The sequence below is a fragment of the Misgurnus anguillicaudatus genome, chromosome 22, assembly GCF_027580225.2.
Source record: "Misgurnus anguillicaudatus chromosome 22, ASM2758022v2, whole genome shotgun sequence".
NCBI classification, from domain to species: domain Eukaryota; kingdom Metazoa; phylum Chordata; class Actinopteri; order Cypriniformes; family Cobitidae; genus Misgurnus; species Misgurnus anguillicaudatus.
The window spans coordinates 42,285,317-42,312,990 of record NC_073358.2 but is presented as its reverse complement, the minus strand read 5'-3'; the positions used below and the strand labels follow the sequence as shown (position 1 = coordinate 42,312,990).

Here is a 27,674-nt window from a genome sequence, read left to right as displayed (position 1 = left end):
GGCGCTCTCATCCAACTTTTAAACACTGATACCTCCACTGATCCGAAACCAGTAAAACTCTGTGTATATTTTGATCATCGATTCGAATCTGATTTCTAACAAAGTCCTTTACAAAAATGCAATTATCTCAACATTTGGTATTTTTAAAAAAGCCTATTCATATTTGAGAGGTGATAAAAGAGAACAAATGAAGATATGATGAAACATTTTATTTAGTTTGAAAGCAAAGGGTCTGTTCTTTCATTTGATATGTTGTATGATTATATATTTAAAAAAATCTGGAAGGCACTACACTTTTGTGAAAATCAAAAAAGCTGGTGCTGGATAGAAACTTTATTTTTTTTAAAGGTGCAGTGTGTAAATTTTAGTGGCATCTAGTGGTGAGGTTGCGAATTGCAACCAACGGCTCAGTCCACTGCTCACCACCCGCTTTTGAAACGCATAGAGAAGCTACAGTAGCCGCCACCGGAAAAAACGTCATTGACGGAGACAACTTAGCAAAAAAAGTTTGTCCGATAAGGGCTTCTGTAGAAACATGGCGGCACAAAATGGCGACTTCCAAGTAAGGAGACCCTCGTGCATGTAGATAAAAACATCTCATTCTAAGGTAATAAAAACATAACGGGTCATTATAAAAAGGTCTTTATACACCACTGATAATATAGTTTTGTATATTATTTTGCATTTCTGTCAAGAGATCCTTCTAAAAATTACACACTGCACCTTTAAATGGCAGGAAAGAGTTAAAGTGTGAACGCCCCTCCCTTTTGTTTTTTTTTACAGGAATCACTTTCAATACCTTGCTCAGGTCTGTGGCTGCAGAACTGTCATCATCTCGACAAGGTAGACGATGAACGAAAGCCAGCATTTGATACTTTGCTTTGATGAACTCTGCCTTGTTGGGACTTTTCAGAGGAAGAAACAAATACAACTATTACATCCAGTCAATCATTGTCAAGTTGGAAGAGATGGCAGTATCTCCGTTTTTTTCGCCAAAATTAATTTGTCATTACAATGTTTAATTTGTTTTTAAAAGCAACTCACTGGAGTTTATCCTGAGGATTGGGTTTGCGTTTTCCGCTCGTTACGGATGAGGGTTCCAGCAGTGTGTGCTCCCAAATTGCATTAGCACCATTGTTGTATAATATCTGCACCATCTGTAGGTGAGAAAGAAACGTGGGCCATACAAACACATCATGAAACAAAAATTCAGCATGACAGCGTGCTCTATAAATGTCTTTGACTAAATTACTGGTGTAATGGCCCTTGCAATGAGTCTTGCAAACAAACCTCTTTAAAAAAATGTTCAAAGGACTCGATTTACTGATTCTGAAAAACACTAATCTTAAAATAGGAATGTGCAAGGGGAACTTAGCTGCCTGGTGACAAAAAACATTTACTACTTGGACACATTACACCAAAAGTGACATTATTGAATGAAAGCCATCAGTCAGGTGCCTAAACAGGTGTAAAGAAAAGAACCTGTAGAAGCACATTACCTATAGAATGCCACAAGGATGATGTCCAGAAGTCAATGGGTTTTTAAAATGGGGGTTTGGTTAATCTCCCTTAATAAGATTATGGGATAACATAAGATGCCCAAGATATTTTCACGTTTTATTCTACAACATAAAACACACCAGTAATGCGGACCCACACTCTTAATTTAATTAAAGCTTTTTTGAATGGGTCACAATGACAACCGAAGTACAGTTTGTACGCTCTGCATTCCTAAGATTTCACACCATAATTTGAAACAAGGAGTAATAAGCAAAACTATTGGTATCAGTAGATGCATTCATTGGTATCGGTAGATGCATTCAAGTAGTCTTCAAACATCCATGCAGGCCAGTCTATAAAACAAACCCAATGAATGAGTATTTAATTGTGAGGGTGGGCTCACCTGCAGTTGGGTGGGCGGCCAAGGTGTGTGTGACAAATGCCGCACTTGCGAGTTGTGGCGACCCAGACTGCGGTGAACGCCGCAGCAATTGTCACATATCAGAACTCCTCTGTTCACAGATGCCCAGCGAGGATCTGTGGATGACAAGAAACCAACAGCTTGATGATGATTGGTCAGTGTGTGTAGCTCAATTATGGCGCTTTTCCATTGCATAGTACCCAACGGTTTGGGTCGGGTCAGCCTTATTTTGGGGGCTTTTCCACTGGGTGCAGTACGTAGTACCCAATACATTTTTTTAGTATCACCTTGATTGGGATTCCAAGCGAGCCGAGCTGATACCAAAACGTTGGTCTGAGAGAATCATCACTACCAGTGTCATCACTATAATGTAAAAGATTAGCTTTACCTTTGTGCTAGCTTGCGCTGTCTCGAGTAAACCTGTTGTCATCTGTGCTTTGCTGTAAGTTCCCAAACTCCCTTTTAGCAATGAAAAACATCCACAGGTTGAAAATCAGGAACACCATACCTGTTTTTTTCCAGACTTGCAGTTTGTGGTGGCACAATCGCGGCGTGCATATGCTTAAATGCAACTTAAATGTGGCTCATCGGATCACATTGACTGACGCCACAGGTGTTTGTACAGAAACTGTCATGTGAGACAGCGGTAGTGATAAACGTGATGTACAAACATCTATTTGTGGTGGTCAATTTTAATTTGTGGCTGAAATGAGAAATAAATGAACGTATGGGAATGTATAGCATTCCAACAACGCTCTCACTTGTATGATGTCACAGCAGTAGGCAGCGCAAATATAACGACACGCCTATAATCCCTCCCACTCTGAAGTGTTACTAAACTCAATGGAAAAGCTAACCAAGCCAAAGTGAGGTGAGTTAAACCGTGGGGTACTATGCAATGGAAAAGCGCCATTAGTAGTGCATTGCGTAAGCTGTGCAAAGGTTTTGGGTTCGATTTCCAGGAAACACACACACACTGATGAAGAACTCTAAAGACAACTGCCATAAAAATCTTCTGCCAAATGCATAAATGTACAATAACTCTAATGCAGCTGTATGGCTGGAAAACACACTTTTAACAACGCTGAACGTACAAAACTGAAATATGTTTCAGTTCAGCGTACAATAAAATTCAAATTGGCTTAGATTTTTATTTTCATATAGCATATTTTAGTATTCAACCCAGTAGTTGTTAATAGGTACTCATGCTATTTTAATCAACTGATATGTGCGCAATGTAAAGACAACAACAAATGTGTCTCAGTTCTTCCTTATAAGGCCAATGTAGTGAGAGTTGAATGTCATCGTTTTATGCATGACTGTAAATGCGCCAACTTCCTCTTTCGTACGCATGCAAAAACCACAACAAGTGAGCTGAGTTTTACTTCCAGGGTAAAAACAGATGACTGGGAAACACTACTGAGCGGCTTCTCTACTTTACTAGAGTAGATTATTTGGGAGGGTGATCTTTTGCAGTGGTTAACTGGATAAGTGGGAAACCAACACAATAACAAAAATGGCCATGAACATGATAATTTGGTAAATGCAAAATCAATAATTTGGTAAATGCTAATTCAGGATAAATATGAATTACATATAAAAACAAACACTGGGCTCCATACTGTATTATTAAAGCCATGTTACTAAGTGACAGGTATATGTGTGCCAAAATACCATAGCGTTTGATTGGAAACCAAGAACCTCAGAAATCTCAGATTCAAATATCAACCAATCAGAGCTCTTCCACTACAGGTCTGAGTCACAAATCAATATTCGTCACTAGTGGCCATCATCCATCACAGACATTCAAGCACTAAGAAAAGAATATGTCACAAATGCTCACGCCTTTACTAAATCATGATGTCAAACCAGAGACATCAACACTGGGTCTATGACTAATACGTCTGAGCAGTCAGTGGTTGTATTTTCGGCATTGCATTTATTGCAACCCTTCCCCCAATTTGTCCCAAGGGCAGACTCTGGCCAACTTGCACATTCACTTCCTTCAAAAACAATGATGCAAGCCTGTGCATGGGAGATTTTGAAATTCCAAGAACTGAGAATTTTGATTTTATTTTCACTCAACAGCCATAACAGGCTCCTCTGTTGTAGTTTTTTCTTAACTAATAGCTTAAATTGTATAATTTTGACACACATTTCTTTACATATTTGGATACTTATATTTTATTTTCAGGTGTGCAGGAAAATATAGCATTGTACTAATAATGGACATTATCCAGTTCACTTTTTCAATATCATAATGCACCGAAATAATGAGTGTACAACTGATGTACACTCAACGGGTGCTCCGAAATTGCATATTGTGACAGTAGGTGGGTGATTCTCACGAAACCATTGAAACACCACGGCACTAATGATTTTAGCTTTAAAATGTGTAATATAGTAACATTAAAAAGCATCAGAATTAACACAATACTGTGTTCTACCTTGCACAATGTATGATTTCAACATAAGAATTTATAATTGTAAATTGTATCTCATTTTCTGCTGAAATTCTCATTACCGCAATGTGTCCACCTGTGTTTAAACATGCGTTATGTTGTAATTTAATCAAATTAACACAAAAATATTAAGAAAAAAATAAATGGATGTTTTGCTAGACTACTTTAGATGACAGAAAAAATATTTACTGAATATTCATGTATAATAATAATGAAGAAAAATTAGGAAAATGATGTGTCCATGCCTGATGTTCTCATCCTCCGCAACACTTTTTGAGAACAGTTTAAGCACACATACAGAATTTTAATAAAGTTTGATTTTGAGTGACCAAGCACATGGACCAGTTACTTCAAGATGGCTACCAGGTAAGATCATTTTTTTACAGTTAATTTGAAATATTGTCTTGTCAGAATGCTTACACAACATTTTGATTATCATTACCGCAACAGATGCTTATTAAATGTTAATTTAATTAATAGAAGCATAATACTTTGATTTTAAATGCATGTGCACAATCTCCAAATTATGTTCTTTCAGGTTCGTCATTTCATTTTTTAAAATTTGTCAGTGTTGATGTTTTCTGACTGTTGTGGTAATGAGATTTTTTAGGACTAATTTTTTAAATTATGTTACAAAAAGTGTTAAATGATAAGTAAAAGTTTTTAAATTAATGTTCCCATTTACTCCAGACTTTGTTTTTCAATGTCTGGTGGGAAAAAAAGTAAATTTAAGCAATTTTTACATTTTCATGCTTGACATTTTTACGCTTGACATTTTTACAACCAAGTTTTCGTGAGAATCACCCAGGTACTGAATGCGGTAACGTGGCTCTATTCAAATGCAAATACATATTAAATGGCTGTCCCTCGTGCTTAAATTGCGCTTGTTTAACGTCATTTCTAGTTAACAATAAACTTGTTTATATGACGACATGTGTCACGTAATGCATCAACATGGCGGATGTAGTGCGTCCGAATTCATTCATACTATCCATAATCATACTACCTACTAGGGCTGGGCGATATGGCAAAAATGTGATCTCGAAAAAAAATCCATGTTGACCGATAACGATATACGATTTTAATATAAGATGCTAATGCTTCCAGCTTTAAAAGAGTATGCCAACAATGACTGAAGCCACAAAAATATGAGGGTTCATTAAATAAAATTTTAATCTGTGCCTCGTCTGTTTTTTTAGATAGCCAAACCACTTCCATATAACAGAATTTGTGCTACCTTTTTTGTCCACAATTTCATCATCTTTGGATAATTATGTATTAGGCTACATATAGGCCGATGTATTTTGGCTGTCACTATAAAAATGACAAGCAACCAAATCTTTAATTTTTCCACTTAACCATAAGACTTTCATCTTGTTTTACTTTTCAGGCATCTGTATTAAATGTAAATATATTAGTTATGAAATTGTCTGTGAACATGATTTAACAATAGCAATAAATACAAATAATACACTGCACAGTCCTCACTGAATGAATTAAATGTGCAGCTGCAAAATTTATTCAGTTAATACTAATAGTAGTGAGGAGTTTTCATCTATTGTGTGTAATGAACATTTCTGACACAGAAAGCAGCAGGATACTGTCATCCATTGTAAATCTATTTTCTTGGACAACAAACACATGGATTGTAGGGAACAGTTTACTACCTGGGATTGGTGATGTAGACAAGACCGACATTATCATAATTCCTCCCACTTTGGACTCTGTAAGTAAACTACTGTTAGCATTGCATTGTGACCGAATCTTTTAAACATGGTAAGGAGCGTCACATTTCCGGCTGTTGTCAGAGGTATTCAAGCCAATCACAACGTACAGATTGGCAGGAAATAATGTGTTTTTGAACCATAAACCTTGCGAACGCATTGTATTATACCAAAAACACACACAATTACATTGTTTTAGCAATGAAAAAGGTGCCCTTTAATCTAATTCAGTACCTACTGTCTGTCACAGTATGCCGTTTCGGACACAGCCATAGTTTATTTGACTCGTACGTGAACACAGACATTTGACGCATGCGCAGTGTGACAAACCTCAATACCTTTTCTTTGGCTACATACTACATTCTCCTCTATGGCATATGCGACCTACGTGTACTAGGGATGCTCCGATCGATCGGCCGCAGATCGTAATCGGCCGATAACGGCATTAAGTGACGCAATCGGCACTCGCTAAATTTGCAGATCTCATGAGCCGATCTTTCTGTTTACTTTTGTCATCATTGCGTTCCTGATGCGGCTGCAATTAGAGACCTTTTACACAGTGCGAGCATTTTGTAACCCGTTGCTCATGTGTGACGTGCAGATTTGGATTTCTCCAGGGGTGCAAACTCATCAGGGGTGAAAAAGGTGACAAGACACAAGCGCTCTTATATAAGCGGATACGCGGCTTGCACACTCCTCTTAAACAGAAACAGGTATATAGCGCATATAGCACTGTTGTCAACGGCTTAAAATCACTTAACTTAAAACTGCGGTGCGTGAACAAATGTTAAGCTTTATGACCACGCGCACAGCAACGTGACGTGGGCGCGTAACCTCAAATGAGAAAATACTACGAGTTAAGTATGTGCACTCAATCTGCAGACTGCTTAAACTTCGGCAGCAAATGAGGTGGCTATAAATTGTAAAACATAACCCGCCAAACTGGCTAGTAATTTGACATCGTTACCACAATAGCTGGACATGATTTTCATAATTTCATTTACTGCTACCATGTCGCAGACCCCCCTCACCCCTCATTTTCAAAAACTCATCGGATCTAGACGAATCACAAGAATGACCTATTTCGTATCAAAAAACGGCGAATTTCGCCGAAAGGTGACAAGTTTGCACCCCTGTTCTCTCTCTGCATTTTGTTATTTTCTATGAGGACGTGCTCCGGTCCTCAGCGCGATGCGTCTTCACATCCCTAATCAAACAGCGTATACAACACATATCTATCGCGGACAATTGCATCATCATGCCGAAAGTTTATTCCTTGCATTCGTTTTAAAGTTTTGAAGGTTTAAACTTCCATTTTCCTCACAGCTGCTCTTGTTTGCGGACACCCGCCGCACGCATACACAGCAGCCTGTCATCAGTGCACGTGAACAGAACGATCTCTCCCACGTCTTAAAGCTACAGTATCCTAATTTATCTCTCAATAAAATTACTCTCTACTCATCAGTGAAGAACTGTTGTACTTCATACGAATGTGTGTATATTTAATTCATACAGTAAAGACTGTGCAGTGTTTTATTTTAATTACTTTCAACAGACATAAACCTTTTTAAAGGCATATTACATTTCTCTTTGCAAGAAGAAATCTTTGTTGTGCTTATTTATTTGATTCTCTATTAAAACAATAATATACCTAATTTATAGTTAGTTTCATTTCTACAAATGGTGCAAACTCTGCTAGATTATAGATAAAAGATTCCCATTCCACTGCCATCCTGTGATCGGCACTGATCGGCAGATCATGATCTTGGTGATCGTAATCGGTGATCGGCCCCAAAAATGCTGATCGGAGCATCTCTAACGTGTACAAAATGCCTGTGGTTACAAAACTCCTGCAGTGCTTATCCTGTACGTGGACCCTCGTGTAAAAACTGAAATATACTTAGGGCAGTCACAATGAATAAATAATCGTCTCATCCCAATTGTTTGACCTCATCGCGATGATTTCATATCACCACAATGATTGCACATCTCTCTAAAAAACACAAGGGGGAGCTGCAGCGCCTGTATAAACGAGACAGTATCAGAGTACTTTTAAATATGTGTTATGTGTATTAATATTTACTGCCAGATAAACCTTGCAAAAGATTTAATTTAAATAATCACAACAATGTGTGAAAATTATTTCATGAACACAAAAATTAAAAAAAAGAGTACGAGGATTAAATGTCAAAGCAATAAAACAGACAATTAATCGTCATAATTTATTAGACAATTAACAGTCAGCCAAATTTCATAACCATGACAGCCCTAAACATACTTCTGGCTTTAGTGGCGGAATTCACTCACTTACTTTCATTCCCTAATTTAAGTGGACAATATTAGCAAACTAAAGTAGGGAATAGGGAATGATGGTATAGGGGTCTATTTTGGAGACAGCCTTGACTGTCATGAAGTCACTGACTAATTTGGATTTTACAGTCAACGTGAGCGATGTATTGTATTACGACTCTATGTATCGCACTGACAGGAAGATCAGCTCTCTACATTTAAGACTGATCCACTGATGAGCTGAGTGTTGCAAAGAAGAAAAAGTCACTTCCTTTCACACACAGGAAGTATCAAACGACAGCTGCAAAGAGGCCAAAGGCCAAAATCAAGCACCTGTCTCTCTCTCTCTTTCTTTCTTTCTCTCTCAGCCCAGTGCTTCTCTTCTCCATTAACTCATGCAGCAGCTAAATAAAACCCTAGTCTAGATTGACTAAAAATATTTACACCCTAACAACAACTGTTCCGCGACATGGACAGGCCGGGGCAGCCCAGGCCAGCTGGTGGCTGAGGCGTAACTAATCAAGGGAAATCAATGAGACACACGAGGAGAAAACTGAAACACTGAACATAACAAAACAACTGTCTGGCAAAATGTTAGCAATGATTCATAGTTGTAGCACCAAAACAGGTCTTTCCCATTAACATGATATTTGGCAAAGGTCTATGAGGATTCTTAAGAAATTTTTCACCCTGAAACTGAGGATGAACTTGAAATCAAAAGTCAAGTAACAGGAGGACTGAATCAGACTTCATAATTTTTAATGTCAGAAATGTTTCTAGGATATACACATGTATCTACTTATTCCTAGACAAGGATGTTAAGTTAAGTAAATGGCCAAGAAAACAGTGAAATTGATCACAAGCTTGCATCATCATTTGAGGTTGTGAATGGAGAAAGACCCATAGAGTTGAGTCAACTACACATGTGTCTCAAAACCAAGCAACCACAGCATTTCATGGGCATCATGCAGTATTTCAGGAGGCATGTGAAACAATTTTTGTCTAAAAATGCGGTATTAATAGGTAGCTTAGGTTTTGAGACACCGCTAGTGTACGTCACACTAAAACAAAAGTAGCCTATTAACGTTAGTACATTTATTAATGACGATGCGTGTTCATATTAAAACCCGAATCTATTGTATTGTTTTTAAAATATGCATGTGATATTCATTTAACTATTTATGTTTTAGTTTAGTAAGCTATTCATTTTATCTGGTTGCCCAATTCAAGTTGTAAGAGTATTTATTAAAAATCTCTCGTAAAATTGATATACTCACCCGAATTGCTGCAATCCGCACAAAGTTCGCTATTTCGCAGCCGTTTCGACATCCTTGCCTCGGGTAAAGTCTTTATCACCATTAAGCATAAACCTCAGATCGTCCACGGCTAAATTCAAAACATGAACAGCTTTACCATAACGACTGCATCCATTTGGATCTCATACCCGAAGCAAACGTGCATAGAGAGAGTAGCGCGTGCATGCGTCTGGCTGCTGTACGTTATGAGAAATAATGTATGTCTGTCTGTCTATCATGAAATTAGGACAGACGAGCCATGAAGCATTTAAAACTACACTACGGAAATAAATACCCGCCAGGAACACATCAGAACGCAATAGAGTGCCATCTGCCCTCCCTGACCTTACATTTCAGTTTTAAGTAACAATAAATCAGCTTTTTAGCGTTGCCTGACACGCAGTGGGGAAACAGTAGAGTGCAACCCGCGTTGTATTTTTTCCATTTTCGTGCATGTTTATTCACAGGCAGTGAGGAGATTGCAGTGAAAATTAAATTCCGACATCATAAATCCATTCACGATTTGAGTACACTTATAAACTAACTGTCAAATGAGTCAGAGTGAGACCACCGCAAGTGAAATTCAACGCAGGACGCGATCGACCTGTATAGAATACGGCGCATGCGCAGAAGTGATTCTGTCGTTCCTGATTTGCTGAAGATCTCCTGAGGTGGCGTCGTGCGCACAAGCGAATTTTTTTAGACGGTACCATGAAATACAAGATGAATTTTTAAGATATTTCCTTATTTTAAATGTAAATATTTTCTTTATTTGTTGATTTTAATGTAATTATAATGCATTTATTCCAAATTTCACTTTTTGAATTTCTCCAGAGATTTTATAGCATAACTACCCCCTTCTACATAGTTGGTCCAGTCCGACGTTTGGACTGCCCATATTAAAGCAGAAATAATAATTTCTCCAATATTTATATATGTTATAAACACATTTTATACAGCTAATTATACACTCGTAGTTAATTCTATAAATTGGACATTATTTAAAAATGTAATCAAATTGAAAAAATGTGAAGGAGTGTTTTGAAAATGACTGGATACACCCCCACCCAAATAGTCTCAACCTGCCACTTCCTTGTTTTTCAAAAGTTTTATTTAGAAAAGAAGTTGCTCGCGATTTCGGCGTCTTTTTGACTAAAATAATCCACACATTTTATCGTCAGAGTTCCCGTACATCGAGCTACAATCATTTAAACGCATGAAGGGTTTGCATGGCTCGTGACAGTAGCTAGCTCGTAGGCTGGCTCTTGGTTTTGGAGGGGAGACGCGGAGAGTTTGATCGAGGCACAATGTTGTCCGCCACCGCTGCCAGTGACGAGGATTTCAGCCTCAGGTTTCCACTTCACGCCCTGGTCTGGGAAAATGACTACAGGAGGCTGGAAAACGAGATACAGACGGTATGCATGAATTAGCTTTGGGTACATGCTGATGCAAGGTCTGTTACTGCTGAAGAAATTCTGCTGTCTGTCTCTCTAGTGAATGTCAGGATGACATGTTTCACACGTATTTAATCATCTTCTGATTCCCCATTTTTGTAAATGCTATGCCAGCTAGTCAACCATATGTTAGTTAATGTATAAATGCATTAGAAAGGTGGTAACGGTAGGTTTTTTGGTGCTACACAGTACGCTGAAGCTGTAACAATGTATGTTGTCACTTGTGTATTATCTGGTACAGTCCAAGCAAAAACAGTTACTTTTATAGGCCTACATCTGAAAAATAAATTGCAAATGCTTCCCCAACTGGCCATCTACTTTTAACCACACCCCCCATTGGATTGCCTTTTGCTGGAATAATGGGTGGACTTGGTCACCCTGACATCAGTGCATCTTCTTCATCATTGCACCTGATCTTTGCTCTGATTTCTCTACAAAATATAAGTTCAGAATTGTATTTACACGGCTTTCAGAATAACATCGAAGAGGTGGATCCAAGAGGACGTACCCCCCTGCACCTGGCTGTCTCACTAGGACACCTGGAGTCAGTAAGAGTGCTGCTAAGACACGGGGCAGATGTAACCAGAGAAAATGCCAAACATTGGACAGGTGAGAATCAGCATTAGTCAATTTGTGGGTGCATATAAAGGTTTCATACAGTTATGCAGTCTCACCATTGCGGCCTATAATGTAAATTGGATTGGCTCCCACAAAAACACCATTAGCACCATTTACCATCACTTTCTCAGCTTGTGTCATCAGTGGTTTTCTCAGCCAGAGAGCATGCAATGATCTCCAATGCACTATGTACTGTATTAAAGTATGCCGCGAGTATGCAATGTCACATGCACTCTAATAGTTTCCTCCTTTCTGATCATTACCGGCCGTTTAGATGATGTCTTTCATCCTGAAACTATATAGTACACTACAACAGGGGTGATTATGTGTCATCCAGGACACATAGATCAGAAAAATAATACTACAAAAGTCCATGCTCCTACTTTTAATGGAACCTGTTTTACCCTTCACACACCCATATCAAACGCTTACTGGTCATTACCGGCCGTTTAGATGATGCCTTTTATCCTGACAGTATATGAGGAGCTCGGATGCAAAAGCCGCTAAATGCCACCTCTGTCAAAAATGAAATTATGATATTAATAAAAGAGCCCCTATTACGTTGCTAAAAAGAACATTATTTTGTGTATTTGCCGTAATGCAAGGTGTTCATGTTGTTTATGGTAAAAAACACATTATTTTACACATACCGTACATTATTGTTGCGCATCTATGCCCTGCCTTTCTGAAACGTGTTGATTTTAACTAAGCTCAACGTTCTGAGAAAGCGGTGTGTGCTCCAATTGGTCAGCTATCGGGTGCGTTGTGTTTGGCCGAATACCTCAAGCGTGTGACGGAAATGTGACGCTCCTTACCATATTTGGTAGATCAGCTCCCAACAGGAGATAATATCCTCTTTACTACTTTATCAATACGAGCCGCTTAAGCAGAATGTACTAGATTGATAAAAAAGACCAAAAAGTAAAATCATGTCTGCATTTGTGAACATAGAAATGGCAAACAACAAGTTGCGTAATAAACTGTTGCATACAATCTTTGTGATCATTGTAGTCCTAAAAGTTTCATTTTGAGACGATAACTTGCGCTATCGTAGACTTTGGGATGTGTAGCTTGCAGATCGTTAACATGTACAACACACTTACACAAAAAGAAATGTAAAATCGTAAAAAGCAAAATAGGGGCTCTTTAACTGAATGCTCTCGGCACGTATTATACGTTCATTAAATGCTTTCGCTTCAGACAGACAATGCAGATAAAGTCCCAGCTCCTACTAATCTGTTTTACCTTTCCATTCCTCAAGCCCATATCTTTTAATAAAGAGGTAATGGCTCTTAGTAAAGCACATCTATGTATGCATATCTGTGCAGTGCTGCAGGAGGCGGTCAGCACCGGAGATCCAGAGATGGTCCAGTTGGTTCTGCAGAGGCGGGATTATCTCAAAGCCTCCACGGCACTGGGCGGAGTTCCGGAATTACTGTGCAAGATCCGTGAGTCCGTTTATCATTTTGTTTCTTTTATAAATCTGTCCTTTTCTGATTCCTCCCTCTCTTTTGACCCCATGTTTTTGTCTTTCATATGCTAAAAAGATGCTTTAGTACATCTGTTCTCCCTATTATTCGACTGTTTTCATAACTTTCTTTAGACATAGTTTATAATATAGGCGCTTTAGAAGTCTTAAGGCCCTTTCACATCAATATTTTTCAATCCACTGAGTCATGTTGACCAAATGTGGTGTTTTGATGCAATACTTTGAAGTTCAAACCTATTAAACTTTAACATCATTTGAGCTGAGCCAATGATTAGCTTTCAGCAAAATAAATACACACACAATTTATTTAATTATTATACTTATAATCGATCACATGCTTCAGTCTCTAGACATATCTAGACATCAAATGCATGGCATTCAGAGAAAAACTACATTGAGTCTTTATTTTACTTTTGCTTTCACTATTTCCTGCAAACATTTTCTACATTTTTGCTACTTAACATCATAGAGTCAGTCACCACTCTCTGATGTTGTCTGCAATGCTTTTTACTAGGGCTGTCAAAAGCGTAATTGCGATTAATCACATACAAAATAAAAGTTTGTGTTTGCATAATATATATGTGTGTGTGTGTACTGTGTGTATATATTATGTATATATAAATACACACATACATGTATGAATTTAAGAAACTTTTTATTTAGGTAGATTTTTATTTTTATTTATAATATACAATATATCAAAATATATATTTATGTGTGTGTGTGTGTGTGTGTGTGTGTGTGTGTGTGTGTGTGTGTGTGTGTGTGTGTGTGTGTGTATGTATACTTTTATTTTGTATGCAATTAATCGCAATTAATCTTATATATATATATATATATATATATATATATAATCTTATAATCTTAATATATATAAGATTAATTGCGATTAATCGCATACAAAATAAAAGTTTTATTTATTTATTTATATGATTTATTTTGTGTAATATTGTATGTATATATATATATATGAAGAGTTTGGTTCCAAAACGCGATAAACGCCATTTTTGAAAAAAATTAGTTACTGCCAAAATCAGTATTATATCAGGTCAGTAGTTAAAAGTAAATTCTTTATTTTACGCAAAATCCAATATCCGCCGTGTTATTCTGTCATCTTTTCTCCCTTTTTCCCCAAAATGCTATAAACGCCACTGCTCCTTTTTTACAGAACGCAATAAATCCATTTCTGATATTACAGCCCACCAGCCACGCAATGTAAACAAACAATGGCGGACGCGCGCCCACGGAGTCCTAGTTTTCCTCATCTACTTTGTACTTCGTGATCAACAAACAAAACAAAATAATACTTTAATTGCATCCCTAAACCTGTGATGGTTTTCTGTGATGGGAAAGAAACGTAAGCCGTCAACATCTAATATTTTCCCTGAGAGGCAATCGGGAGACGGGTGCTTGTTCTCCCGACAGCATCAGCTTCTCATGCTAACACATTGACCCCAGAGGATCTTATGAAAAACTTTCCCTAATTTTACTCAAAGTCAACGAAAATCGAGCAGGACCAAAAACATTTTACAGCTGATCTCTGTGAAAGACGTTAAGCGAAGACGTCAAGTAACCGCAATGACAGCGATCTTAATATGACAAAGTAAGTGTTTGATTAATGACATTAATGTTTATATTTTTAATTAGTGTGTACAACTAGTCAACTAAATGAATATAACATGGCAAAGATGAATGCACATTTATATAGGCTATTGATTCAATAGATTTATAGCATTTTGAATAAAAACTTGTCATGGATTTATTGCATTTTGTGGAAAAAATAATCCGTTTTTATAATAAATCTTTGAAAATCAACTTATGGATTTGAATTTTTTATGTTTTTATAACCTGAAGATGCTATGTGAAAGTTTGTAACAGAAAATAGTTGTTTTCATCTTGTCACTTTCTTGGTATAGAAAACACGTTTTTACCAAAATTTGTCAAAATGGATTTATTGCGTTTTGGAACCAAACTCTTCATATATATATATATATATATATATATATATATATATATATATATATATATATATATATATATATATATATATATATATATATATATATATATATATATATAAAATTAATGCAAGAAACTTTTATTTTGTATGCGATTAATCGCAATTAATCTTTTGATAGACCAACTTTTTACTAGCCATAGGTAATGTGAAGGGCTTTTAGTAACATGAACCGTCTTGTCCTCAGTCCCCAGATTTTTACATGGAGATGAAGTGGGAGTTTACTAGCTGGAGTAAGTGCTTGTTTTTCTCACATCTTTTCCGTACATAACTCCATTCGACTTATGGGATACAAAATAATCTGTTTCATTTATTCTTGTTGTAGTTCCCCTCGTATCCCGCGTGTGTCCCAGTGATGTGTGCAGAATCTGGAAGAGTGGATCCTGTCTGAGGGTGGACACCACACTTCTGGGCTTTGAAAACATGACCTGGATTAGAGGCAGAAGAAGCTATATCTTCAAAGGAGATGGTTAGATTCATTCACATTTTTGCATTTGGCAGACGCCTATCCAAAGTGACTTAAAGTGCATCTAAAAGTGTACCTGGGATTGAACCCACAACCTTTACTACACATACTGTATAAATTTAGTGTTGTGGTTCAACAAAATGTGTTTTCTGAAGTCTACAGGAAGTTTGTTGTCATTGTAAATTTGTTTATTTGTGGTTGATCTATATCATGTTTGTTTTTGCATGTGCCATTTGACAGACAGCTGCACAGAGCTGATGGAAGTTAATCACGAGGACGAGGTGGTAGACACAGAACGTTTCGACCTTTCTCGTGAGATGGAAGATGTCACGCTTGACTCCATGCAGCCCGCCGAACAGGAAGTTGCAAAGAGGTTGACCACGTCCATCGTCAACACGTACCTGGACACGAAGGACATTGCATTTGAGAGGTAAAGATCTGTTCGCAGTGCGCAAATGATTTGTAACATGAGCGATATTGGCCATTGGTGATGCCATATGGGTGTGTCAAAGTCAAAAAGTCAAGTTCGTCTTCTATTGTATGATGTTATATTTGTTAATCTTCTTCTTCATGTAATGCATTATGATCTGTTGGAATTCATATATAAAAGCTTTCCCTTAAAAAAGGGGACAGCTTATATTGATGCCAGCAATGTTAGGAAAAACGGGCATGCCTACTAAAGCAACACTACCGCAACCAGGCATTTTAGCCGTAAAAGCACTTTAAATCAGGTTAAATGGTACTTAAGACTCCACATTTATGAGGGTGAAGCTGTTGAATGATCACCAAGGGAGTGCTGGTCTCTTATGTTAATAAAAGATGCATCTTTATGTTCTCAGGTGTAAGTCGGGCATCTGGGGTTGGAGGTCAGACAGAACTGAGACGGTAAATGGATTTGAAGCAAAGGTAAGAAAACTTTATAATTCTTATGAATCAAACAGGGTTTTTAATTGAATGTTGTATTAAGGATCTCATTGATGTTCTGCTAAGTGATTTACAGGAAGTGAAAAGCCGATCGTCATAAGCCCAGTTAGCCTCTTTTTTTAGAGCAGCTAGTTTCAAAATGAGTCTGTGTTTGTCACGTGGGTGATGATTCTGTATTTGGCAGGTCTTTTCGGTGAACAACGTCAACGTTGTGATTCGCACCAGGACGGAGCACCTCACAGATGAGGAGAAGGCCAGGATAAAAAGTAATTAACCCAGTTTGAGATTTGCACTAAAAATACCTTTAACTCGTCCTTTGACATTGTTAGATAGTTACACTTTCGGCTGGGGTTTTCAAAACGGTATTAGTGTGAGTCAGGCAAGTCTGTTATGATTAACTTTCAATACTTTTGATCTCTACAGGTGAAAGGAATGTTCTGGAATCTTTACTTGGCACAGTAGAGCAACAAATCGGTGCTCAATGGGTAAGACAAGCACACGCCACAGATTTAAAGGGCCAATATTTTTTACAAGATGTAATTTAAATACTAGCTTTAATGCGTCCATAACACATGCTGTTTCTGCATATCTGATGTTAATCTGCAGTACCTATAGAGTAATATAACATCCTTCATATCTCTGAAGAGTCTTTATCAGATTTATAAAAGACAGATCAGTTTTACAGATTCTTTCCAATAACGTACTAAAAAATCTGGTAGGAGGAGTTACGCCCTGCGGGAGGAGCGAGTCACGAGTCAACACTGACTGGATAACTTACGATTCACTACATGTTTGTGTCGTTTATATGCACTCACGCGCCTATTTCCAACATAACACAGAAGTCTTAATTACGGCATGCAACTCATGACCCAGTTAAGACTTTTCAATGAAATCCAGCGTTAAACAAATGCACACGCCAAACGCCGCTGCTACTCCGGATAATAAACTATATCCATTCATTCCATAATGCTGGCTTTCTTTTTCTTACATCCAAAAACACACTTTCATGCCATTTTTGAGTTATAAATCAAAGCTCTTTCTTGAAGTGATGCCTGTAACTTGACCTGTGACTTGGCTCTCCCGCTGATTGATGTGTGGGCGTGGTTTTCCGGGGGAAGTGCCCATAAAAAGAAGTGATACGAATAGCGTACCTCTGAAACGTCAGCAGTTCCTGTAATCGAAAAAAACTTTTCTGAAACTTGTACGAACCCTGGCGAAATGCATTCGGCACAGAAATACTCTGTAACACGTCCAACTGCTTTTTTGATACTTTCCCAATGTTAAACATGAGGAAACAACTCTTAAACTGTGTTAATAAGTCAGAAGGAATGAAATTAAATTTCAGAATGCATTAAATACCGTAACCCCCCCCCCATGCAAATGAACTACTACTTTTGATTAAAATAGACCTGATTCCTGTGAATAAAGTCTGGGACAAATAGTATCTTTAGCAGCATTAGTGCAACAACATGCTAACAATTAAATTTAGAAAAGTTTTTGGTTAAATGTAACCAGTCAAGCAGTGACTATGGGCGGGGCATTGTTAGTGTGACATCATATTAACAAGAGAATCAAGACCACATGTCTAATGAACACTGCTTTGGTTTAATGGGGATTAAAAAAGTAGTGAGTGGATTTTTTTCATTGTAGAATGGTTGTGTTCACACACTGCCAACACACCTTGTAAAATGGAAATTTGCATAGTATGGGTCCTTTAATGTATGGATGTAAAAAAGGATTCTATATTCTGTTGTTTCTATACATGACTACAGGACATGACTTTAGAATATGCCACTGCCACAAACCCCACCGCCATCACTCCAGAAGAGTATTTTAACCCCACCTTTGACCTGCAAGGGAGAGATATCGGCCGACCCATTGAGCTCACCATCAGAACACAAAAGTAAGGCTCTGAATGCAGGCTAAAACTATTTCCTGATGATTTTGGCTAATTTAAAATGGCACCATTTCAGGTGGTCCAATTGGGTGTCTTACATAAATGCAACACATATGTAACTTTTTCTGTGAAATCCAAGCTAAAATCTCACGAGGACTTGCGGTTTTCCTCTCAAATATAAAAACTCTAGCGTCATATGAGTGACAAAAACATATATCATTTAAAAAAAGTGTTAAGTTGATTTGCTGAATCCTTTTCAGGTTTAAAGGCACTCTATGGATGAGTGAAGAACATCCCCTGTCTCTGGTGAAACAGGTTACGCCCATTATTGACCTGATGGCCCGCACCAGCACTCACTTTGCCCGACTCAGAGATTTTATTAACCTCAGGTTTCCTCCTGGCTTTCCAGTCAAGATCGGTGAGCGAATGTCTATGTGCTTTTAAGAAACAGATCAACCACAATTTTCAGCTTTGAAATTTAACCTTGTCTAACAAAAGAGTTGATGTACAAGTTCTTGCACTAGCTTAAATATTAACTTATCTTGCCTGCGGTTTTAAAATGTCAAAGGGATAAATATATAATTTAAATTCACTTCATGGCATGCGATAAGTTCAGGGTTCCCACAGGTCCTTGAAAGTTTGTAAATTTGGTTAAAAAAATGTAAGGCCCTGGAAAGTTTTTGAAAATATATATGCATAGATACAGGTGAAAGTGCTTGAATCTATTTTAATGCAAGAAGGTTTCTGGGAAAATTATTTCCTGTGTAGTGTAGGATAATATCATAAAAATTCTAGACTTTTTAAGCACACGTGCTAAACTGTTTGCTTTAAATGCTTATATCTTCTGTATGCGAATGTTGATTCATACCAAAATGCTTTTTTGCATAGTTGTGTTTGTCACATTAAAACGTGTCTGGTTACGTATGTAACTGTTGTTCCCTGAGAAGGGAACGAGACGCTGTGTCTCCCTTGCCATACTTCCTGCGTCCCTGTAAAGGCGTCTTTGGCAATATTTCAGATAGCGATATACTTCCTGACTCCCGCGTCACCCTGTCTTTGTTGTTAAGCCTCACCATTGGTTGAATTTGATATAAACATTCAGACACACTCACCCTTGGAGGTGTCCCCAAAGTGTCACCGAAGTGACGCAGCGCGAGTTCCCTCGAAAGGGAACTTTAACAATGTATCTTAAAAGGTAACACGACGTAACCTTGCTCTCACTTAAAATGTGTCCCCATATTTAGTCCTTGAATTTGAGGGTATTGGACCTGAAAAGCCCTTGAAAGGTCCTTGAATTTGAAGATAACTAAGGTGTGGGAACACTGTAAGTTCAGATTTTTTTCATTGCGTTTTTTGTGTTCCTTCAGAAATCCCTCTGTTCCACGTGTTGAATGCCCGCATCACGTTTGGAAATGTTAACAAGTGCAGTACAGATGAACCTCTGGACGCCGACCAATCAGCTTCCACGCCCACACCTACAGAGATGTGCGAAAATGGTGACCTGGCTTCAGGTTCGGAAAGGATTTGTTTTCTTCATTAAACTTAAAACAGATCTCAAATGAACCTCTGTGAGCAAATCCAGCATAGATATCTAACATGACATCAAATATATTTATTTTAAACAAATGCGTAAAGTCATCCTTGTGCTGCTCCCACAGCACCGGCTTTGTTCCAGGTTTCCCCGTCCGTGTTCACGCCACCTGCACACTATCATCATCGAGGTGGCTACCGGCACCAGAACCCTCGTCAATACAACCCGACCAGTCACGATGAAGAGCTCCTTCAGTACGCCATTCATCAGAGCCTGCTGGAGTCCAATGGACTCGAAACACAGGTTAGAAAGTCCCTGACTGTGAGAGACTTGGTACTTTTATTGATGTTGCTTATCACTAATATGCCGTTTTGTAGGAGTCTTGGAGCGATTCGGATGGACAGGTGACACAATCCATGGTGAACAGATTAAGTGATGGGTAAGTTTTATGCCTCCATTAATTGTACAACAGAATGACTTCATCTGTATCTATGTCTTTCTGTAAGGTCAGAAACTTACAGAAGCAATTATGCAGTCACGAATGCTTGGCTTACACATGCTGTTTTACATAATTAATGTGACTTGTAATGTTATAGCAGTAATAAATCTTATTGCTTACAGTAAGAGGCAATGTGCTATATTTATATAGCTAGGTTAAGGTTCATATAGATCATATAGGCTTTGTGTTATGTTTGCAAATGCAACATGTACTCTTCTTGTGTAAATGAGTTCTGGCACATTTTGCAAAAAAATCAGCTTTTTAAATTGCTTTATTGTTAAAGCTGCAATCCGTAACTTTTCTTGGTTAAAGCAACACTATGTAGTTTTTTTACCTTTAAATAATGTCTCTAAAATTATTTCAGTGATAGAACAGCTTTTAACTTGACAAATTGTACTGTTGCTGCAACCTGAGCAGCCTCCTAGCTGCTACAAGCACACTCTGAAAGTGGCGGTGGAGGGTAGAGCACACAGCCCGCCCCTCCCCCTGCCTGCAGAAGAGTGTCTGATACCAGGCATTGTTGCATTTTTCAACCACATGGGGGAGCTGTAAGTCATTTTTACATTGAAACTACATAGTGTTGCTTTAAAGATAAACAAAAATCAGTTGTTGAGTAAATATATAAAAATATTTTAAAAATTGTAACCTTACGTCATTTGCAACGGTACGCTTATAATAATGATTTATAATTTGCTTGGTGGGGACAGATTTTGTAGGAAATATAACTTATTGAATTTATCGCGCGATAACGTGATGTCTATAAATAGAAAGCAGAGGACCCGGCTACTATATTGCTTGTGTGTGCTGCTGCAGATCGTGAAGAGTTTGTAGTTTGTTTAACAGTTGTTTAAAATATAATCTTGTCATCTAGATGGTGGCATTTAATCTTTAAAGTTTTATGCAAATATCGTTCATGTAAACATGTCAATTTATAATGTCCTTTCATCTGAGGAATTGTCTGTTGTGAACTCTTTCTCCACCATTGACGAGTTGTCTTGTCAATTAAGAGAAAACGCTTTCCTGTCAATGACGAGTTTTTACGGCAATCAGTATTTCCACTATTATCCACCAGGTGGGCTCTTACCCAACTTATAAAATCTTTAAGCATCCTCTAAGACCAAACAGTAAAAACTCTGTGTATGTTTTGACCATCGCTCTGAATCTGATCTCTAACAAAAGTCCTTTACAAAAATGCAATCATCTCAGCTTTTTGTTCAAAATTTTGTATTTTTGAAGAAACCTACCCATATTTGAGACGTGATAGAAAGAGAACAAATGAAGATAGGATAAAACTTTTTTTTGTCTGTTCTTTCATTTGGTATGTTTATATATTTAAAGAAGAACATTTTCTGAAAGGCATTCAACTTTTGTGAAAATCATAAAAAATGCTGGTGCTGACTGGCAATTTTTTTTTTAAAACGCTGGCGAGGGAAGAGTAAATGCGATAGTTCACCCAAAAATGAAGATTCTGTTTTATTTTTCTCACTCTCATGTTGTTACAAACCTTATAAATTTTGTTTTTCTGATGAACACGAAAGAAGATATTTTGAGTTTCATGAGGCTCATAATTGGTTTGGTTACAAACATGCCTCAAAATATCTTCCTTCATGATCATTAGAACAAAGAAACTTATGCAAGATTTTTATTTTTGGATGAACTTATCCCTTTAAAACAACGAAAGTTCAAACTTTGCATCAGCAACAAGATTTATGTAGAAACATTTTTGTTTTCATTTAGTCAGAACAAATATGGCATATATGTTGAGATGACATATTTTCAGATATATGACTTTTAGGATGTACTACTGACTATCATGTCATTACAGATCCGCTCGGATGCGGTGTTCACAGACATCAGATTCATCTGTGCTTCACGAAACACTAAAATTACTCTGCAAATAACAGACTTGGCGATAGAAAGGCAAAAGTTATGATTGCAGCTTTAACGGGATAGTTCACCCAAAAAAAAGTGGGGGGGGGGCTTATTTAACTTACTTTCATGTTGTTACAAACCTGAATAAACTTCTGATGAATGCAAAGGAAGATATTTTAAGGAACGTTTTTAACCAAACCGATCAGAAGCCCCAATGACTTCAATAGTATTTTTTTATAGTAGTCAATGGGGCCTCTAATCGGTTTGTTTACAAACATTCCTCAAAATTTCTAACTTTGTGTTCATCAGAACAAAAAAATTATACCGGTTTGCAACAACAAGAGTAAATAAATGATGACAAATGTTTCATTTTTGGGTGAACCATTCCTTTAATTCAATTTTATTTATATAGCGCTTTTCACAATTGGTAAATGTTTCAAAGCAGCTTTACATTAATAGAAGCAGACAACGTAAGTAGCAAAATACAGCAGCTGAGATTCAACTGAACAAGCGAGCGTAGTAATATGTAACGTATAGAAGGGGGTGCTAGGTTAAGCCAAAGTCAGCTGAATTCCAGGGGTGGAAAAAAAACCTAGGAGAAAAACACAATGGGAAAAGTCCTAGGAGGGAAAAACCCCTTGGAAGATATATATAAATATATGTAAATGGATATGGAGATTAGACGGGTTCAGCCGGTGGTCGTTTGGCAGGCATCATGCTTGAAGGACGGCCAGTAAATCAGTGACGTGTTGACCTTCACGGCAGCCGGAACTGGGTCTGTTAGTCTCGTTGTCCTCGGGATCGAGGACGAGACAGGGAGAGAGAGACAAAATCCTATTAGTGTAGGGGCCATGCAGGTGTCACACAATGTTGTGGTTTAATATCTGCTCGGTTCCAGACAGGCTAGCTATTGCGGCATTAGTAAATTACCCAGACGAGTTATGTGATTGCTTTGTTCCGTACAGGCTAACTATTGCGAGATAAGTATATTTATTTTCTAGACAAATGGATTGTATTTTGATAGTAATTCTTTAAGATACGAGGGTGCTAGGCCATTTAAGGCTCTGTAGGTGATTTTGTAATATTTTAAAATATATGCGATATTTAACTGGTAGCCAGTGTAAAGATGCCAAAATTGGTCTTATGTGATCATACTTCTTAGTTCGAGTAAGCACTCTTGCAGCGGCATTTTGAACTAGCTGAAGCTTGTTTACCTGATTTGCATGGCATCCCCCGAGTAACGAGTTACAATAGTCTATTCTAGAGGTCATAAAAGTGTGAATAAGCTTCTCTGCATCTAAACACAGTAATGTATACTTTTTTAAATGTTTTCTTTTCATTTCTATGTATGATTTTTAAGTTGCCTTATTCTGTTACATTACCACAGATCTGGGTCTGAGGGAGTATTAGTAGATCTTAGCGACACCACCACACCTTCAAGCTCTGGCTCCACCTCCAGCCCCGACTCTGAACTGCGATTGGCCATGGAGATCTCCGCCCGAGCGCAGGAGGAAGAGGAGAGGAGAAGAAAGGAAGAAGAAGAAGAATTGGAAAGAATTATACAACTCTCACTAACAGAAAAGTGACAGAGTAAGACGAAGAAGAAACAAAGGGAGTTCCTGTTATTGCCATAGTTATTCAACCTTTTTATTCATCATACCCCTCTATAGATTCATGCAGTTTTCTTTTGCCACTGACAGTACAACTACAAACTACAAATGCTTTTGTTTTGTATGGAATATCATCCTGCTTTCTTATTCCAGCATTTTATTATTTTAAGTGGTGGTCACGGACTGTTATCTTCTACTAACTCAAATGGGCTTTTTCCACTAATGTTTTAACATCGTGCAGTCTATTGCGCGTAAAGCAGTGCTGCTTGAGGATGTTGTGGTAGAGTGATTGTGATGTAATTGAAGGTCTAAACATAAACCCGTATGTGAGAATGTACGTTTGTGTGTCTTGCAGAAATGACCAGATGCAGTTTTTTGACAGAAACATCATTAATATTAGCTTTAGATTTGTATTCATACTATATCTCAGGGTTCGACTGGTCATCAGTTGTCTGTTTCTTTAAAACCATTATAAATCTGAAACCATTATAAAGTGAAAGAGACGAATGTTTTATATAAACAGTAGGACGCAGTACCATCTTCAACACGTGTGCTTTTGTCAGCTTTAAGCACCTCTACTGTAAAGGCAATAATTTACACCACCGTGCCTCCGCAGAGTAAGAGGCACTTATGCAGACTGGAATATATCCGATATGGACTGTCAGATGTAAGCAAATACATCTCAAGCTTTTAGTCTGGCTTATTTGTATATTAATACAATAAAACAACTCATTTTATCATAGCTATCTTTTAATGCAAAGCTCGAATGTGGCAGTGGGTCACTTTTCGGCACCAACAAAACCTCATCCTACACTAAAGAACTAGGGGAATGTGTGAAAGATAACCAGCTGTGTATGTTTTTTTAGGTGTTGTGAAACTGATTGTGGTTGGACAGCATAGCTGCTGACTGATGTGGATAAACCTGCTCTGCAATTAATTAATGAATGTCGGAGCGGTACTGCAGCATATTGTTAGAAAATTTCACGCTATTTCTTCCTTATGTACTTGACAGCGCTATTTTTTTTGTGAAATTGTTTTCCTTCTTGATGTCTTGAATGTTGTCTCTTTTGTCGACTTCCTGTAAATCCTGTGAGGCGCAAAAGAGTTTTGAGTATTGACTTACAGCTTGCAGTATCTTCTTCACTACTTTTGTATGACCCAGTGTGTTATTGTTTTACTTTTCCTATAAACTCAGACCCAGTACGATCACAATCCTGCATTTATAATAATAGATTTTTTTCTTTGTTTTTGACAAAGTTCGTTTAAGTTTCGTATGCTGCACATAAATAACAGACTACAGTAAATCAAAGGTTTTGGCTATGATTATACACAATTTATTATTCGTGAGAAAATAATTCAAAGGCATTAATTATTTAAGACTTCATTTAACTTGTGGTGTTTTCTTAGGGGAACACGCCCACATTTTGGGAATTTGGCTTGTTCACTGTGTCCCCCACAGTTGGATGGGTCCATGCATGCCTTTTTCATCTCTGTGCGTTCTGTGGCTCTGTCCGGCGCGCCCCCCGCTGGCTTGGCTTGGCACGGGGACTGGAGGTGAGTGGCTCCAGCTGGCAAACTGCTCCCAGTGGGTGACGGAATGATGCGAACATTTTCCTATTTGTGTGTTGTGATTTGTGTGGTCGCACCGTGTACAGGTGGCAGGGTCATGTGGGACACAGCCATCTTTTAATAGTATACATACTGGGAACCAAGTAGTAGTGCTTCGCCTTCTGAGAATATAGTTCCCAGTATGTATGCTGTTGGGGGATGGCTCTGTCTCATATGACCTTGTTGTTTGTGCATGGTGTGACTATGCAAATCACAACACATAAATAGGAAAATGTTCGCGTTGTTTTGTCACTTATTGGGAGCATGCTGGCTGGAGCCATTCACTTCCGGTCTTTGTGCTAGGCTGGGCTGGCGGGGGGCTGCGTCGGACAGAGTTGCACCACGCACGGAGATGGGAAGGGTATGTGTGGACTTGTCTGGCTCTGGGAGATGCGGTGAATGGGCTAGGTTCCCAAAATGTGGGCGTGTTCCTTTAACTTCTTATCTCTTAACTAATTGCCAAAATGTTTCATGATTTCACTGTATCAGGGTTAATGGTGGCTGCAAAATGTAAGCTAAAATATGAACATGATGAAGAAATCCTGAAGGTATTTGTAAACTGTGATGTATGTTTGAGGAAGAAATTTTTTATTTTAATAAAAGCACTTTATTGACTTTTCGGGACTTTGACGTGATCAGACACAAAAAATAAATGTGATTTACAGTGTGGCAATATTAGGGTTCCCATGGGTCCTTAAAATCTGAATCTAGGAAAAAAATTCAAGGCCCTGGGAAGTTTTTGAAAATAAACATACATAGATACAGGTCATTGAAAGTGCTTGAATCTATTTTGTGCAAGAAGTTTTCTGGGAAAAAATCCATATTTTTCCCCGTGTAGTGTACGATAATATCATAAAAATTCTTGACTTTTTAAGCACACATGCTAAACTATTAATTTTAAATGCTTATATCTTCTGTATGTGAATGTTGATTCATTCCAAAATACTTTTTTGCATAGTTGTGTTTGACACATGAAAACGTCTCGGATTATATAACTGTTATTCCCTGAGAAGGGAACGAGACGCTGCGTCTCCCTTGCCATACTTCCTGCGTCCCTGTAATGCCGTCTTTGGGAATATTTCAGATAGCGTTACTTCCTGACTCCTGTCACCCTGCCTTTGTTGTTAAGCCTCACCATTGGTTGAATTTGATATACACATTCAGACGCACTTACCCCTGAAGGGGTCCCCAAAGTGTAACCGCAGTGACATAGCGCGAGTTCCCTCGAAAGGGAACTGTAACAATCTATCTTAAAAGGTAACACGATGTAACCTTGCTCTTGCTTGAAATGTGTCCCCACATTTAGTCCTTGAATTTGAGGGTATCGGACCTGGAAAGTTCTTGAAAGGTCCTTGAATTTGAAGTTAACTAAGGTTACCCTGCAATATAAAAAGTAAAAAAAGATCCACAATAATACAGCATATGAGAACTAAAAAGGTGATTAGAGTATAAACTTGATTTTTTTCCAACCCAACGCTTCAAAATGAGACAAACCCAGCCATTTGGGTTAAATTAACCCAGAAAATGTTTATATTTGAATCAACAATGAGTTAAAACAAACCAGCATTTTGGCCTGAAACAACACAACACGTTTAATCCCTTTTTGAAAATAACCCAGCATTATTTTTAGAGTGATACTGTATTACAGAGAAACATGGTTTTGTTACACGAGCCAGTAGATGGCACTGTTAATGTGTAGTGATTCTACCTTTCTTGAGTTTATGTTGAGTTACATGTTAGATATTTAATATCAGTGTTTTTCACAAACAAAAGTATAGGTTTGTACGTCACAATGTCTGCAAGGAAAACTACAGGTATGGGTTAATCGTCTGCTCCGTCACACACATCATAATAGATTACAGCAGTGGTTCTCATACTGGGGGGCCCAGTTTTATGACATTTTATAAAATACATTCATTTATCACTAATTCTAATTAAACCTCAGAAAAATAAGTCTACAACATTGTTTAAAATTTTAAGTTTTAGAACGTTTTGTGT

The 27,674-nt window shown here is 37.8% G+C and overlaps 2 protein-coding genes across 3 annotated transcripts in view; one reads left to right on the top strand and one right to left on the bottom strand.

The window, feature by feature from the left end:
- Window positions 1-10,338, bottom strand: part of git2a (G protein-coupled receptor kinase interacting ArfGAP 2a) — a 38,487-nt gene extending 28,149 nt beyond the window's left edge. Inside the window, exons 1-4 of one of the 2 annotated variants that reach the window (XM_073860834.1) lie at window positions 9,674-10,338; window positions 1,904-2,037; window positions 1,045-1,157; window positions 800-905 (exon numbers count right to left, since the gene is read on the bottom strand). In XM_073860834.1, the coding sequence (XP_073716935.1) occupies window positions 800-905; window positions 1,045-1,157; window positions 1,904-2,037; window positions 9,674-9,755 (435 nt within the window). In that variant the 5' untranslated portion in view covers window positions 9,756-10,338. The remainder of the gene's footprint in view (window positions 1-799; window positions 906-1,044; window positions 1,158-1,903; window positions 2,038-9,673) is intronic. The other variant, XM_055198686.2, reaches the window with a different exon arrangement.
- Window positions 10,339-10,639: 301 nt separating this feature from the next.
- Window positions 10,640-25,211, top strand: ankrd13a (ankyrin repeat domain 13A). The gene is made up of 15 exons (XM_073860833.1): window positions 10,640-11,106; window positions 11,619-11,754; window positions 13,092-13,219; window positions 15,460-15,502; window positions 15,595-15,738; window positions 15,976-16,165; window positions 16,575-16,641; window positions 16,844-16,925; window positions 17,083-17,144; window positions 18,432-18,562; window positions 18,817-18,974; window positions 19,924-20,067; window positions 20,215-20,390; window positions 20,465-20,526; window positions 23,846-25,211. Exons 1-15 carry the CDS (start codon window positions 10,999-11,001, stop codon window positions 24,042-24,044), a joined length of 1,830 nt encoding a protein of 609 aa, XP_073716934.1. The 5' UTR covers window positions 10,640-10,998; the 3' UTR covers window positions 24,045-25,211.
- Window positions 25,212-27,674: the final 2,463 nt, after the last annotated feature.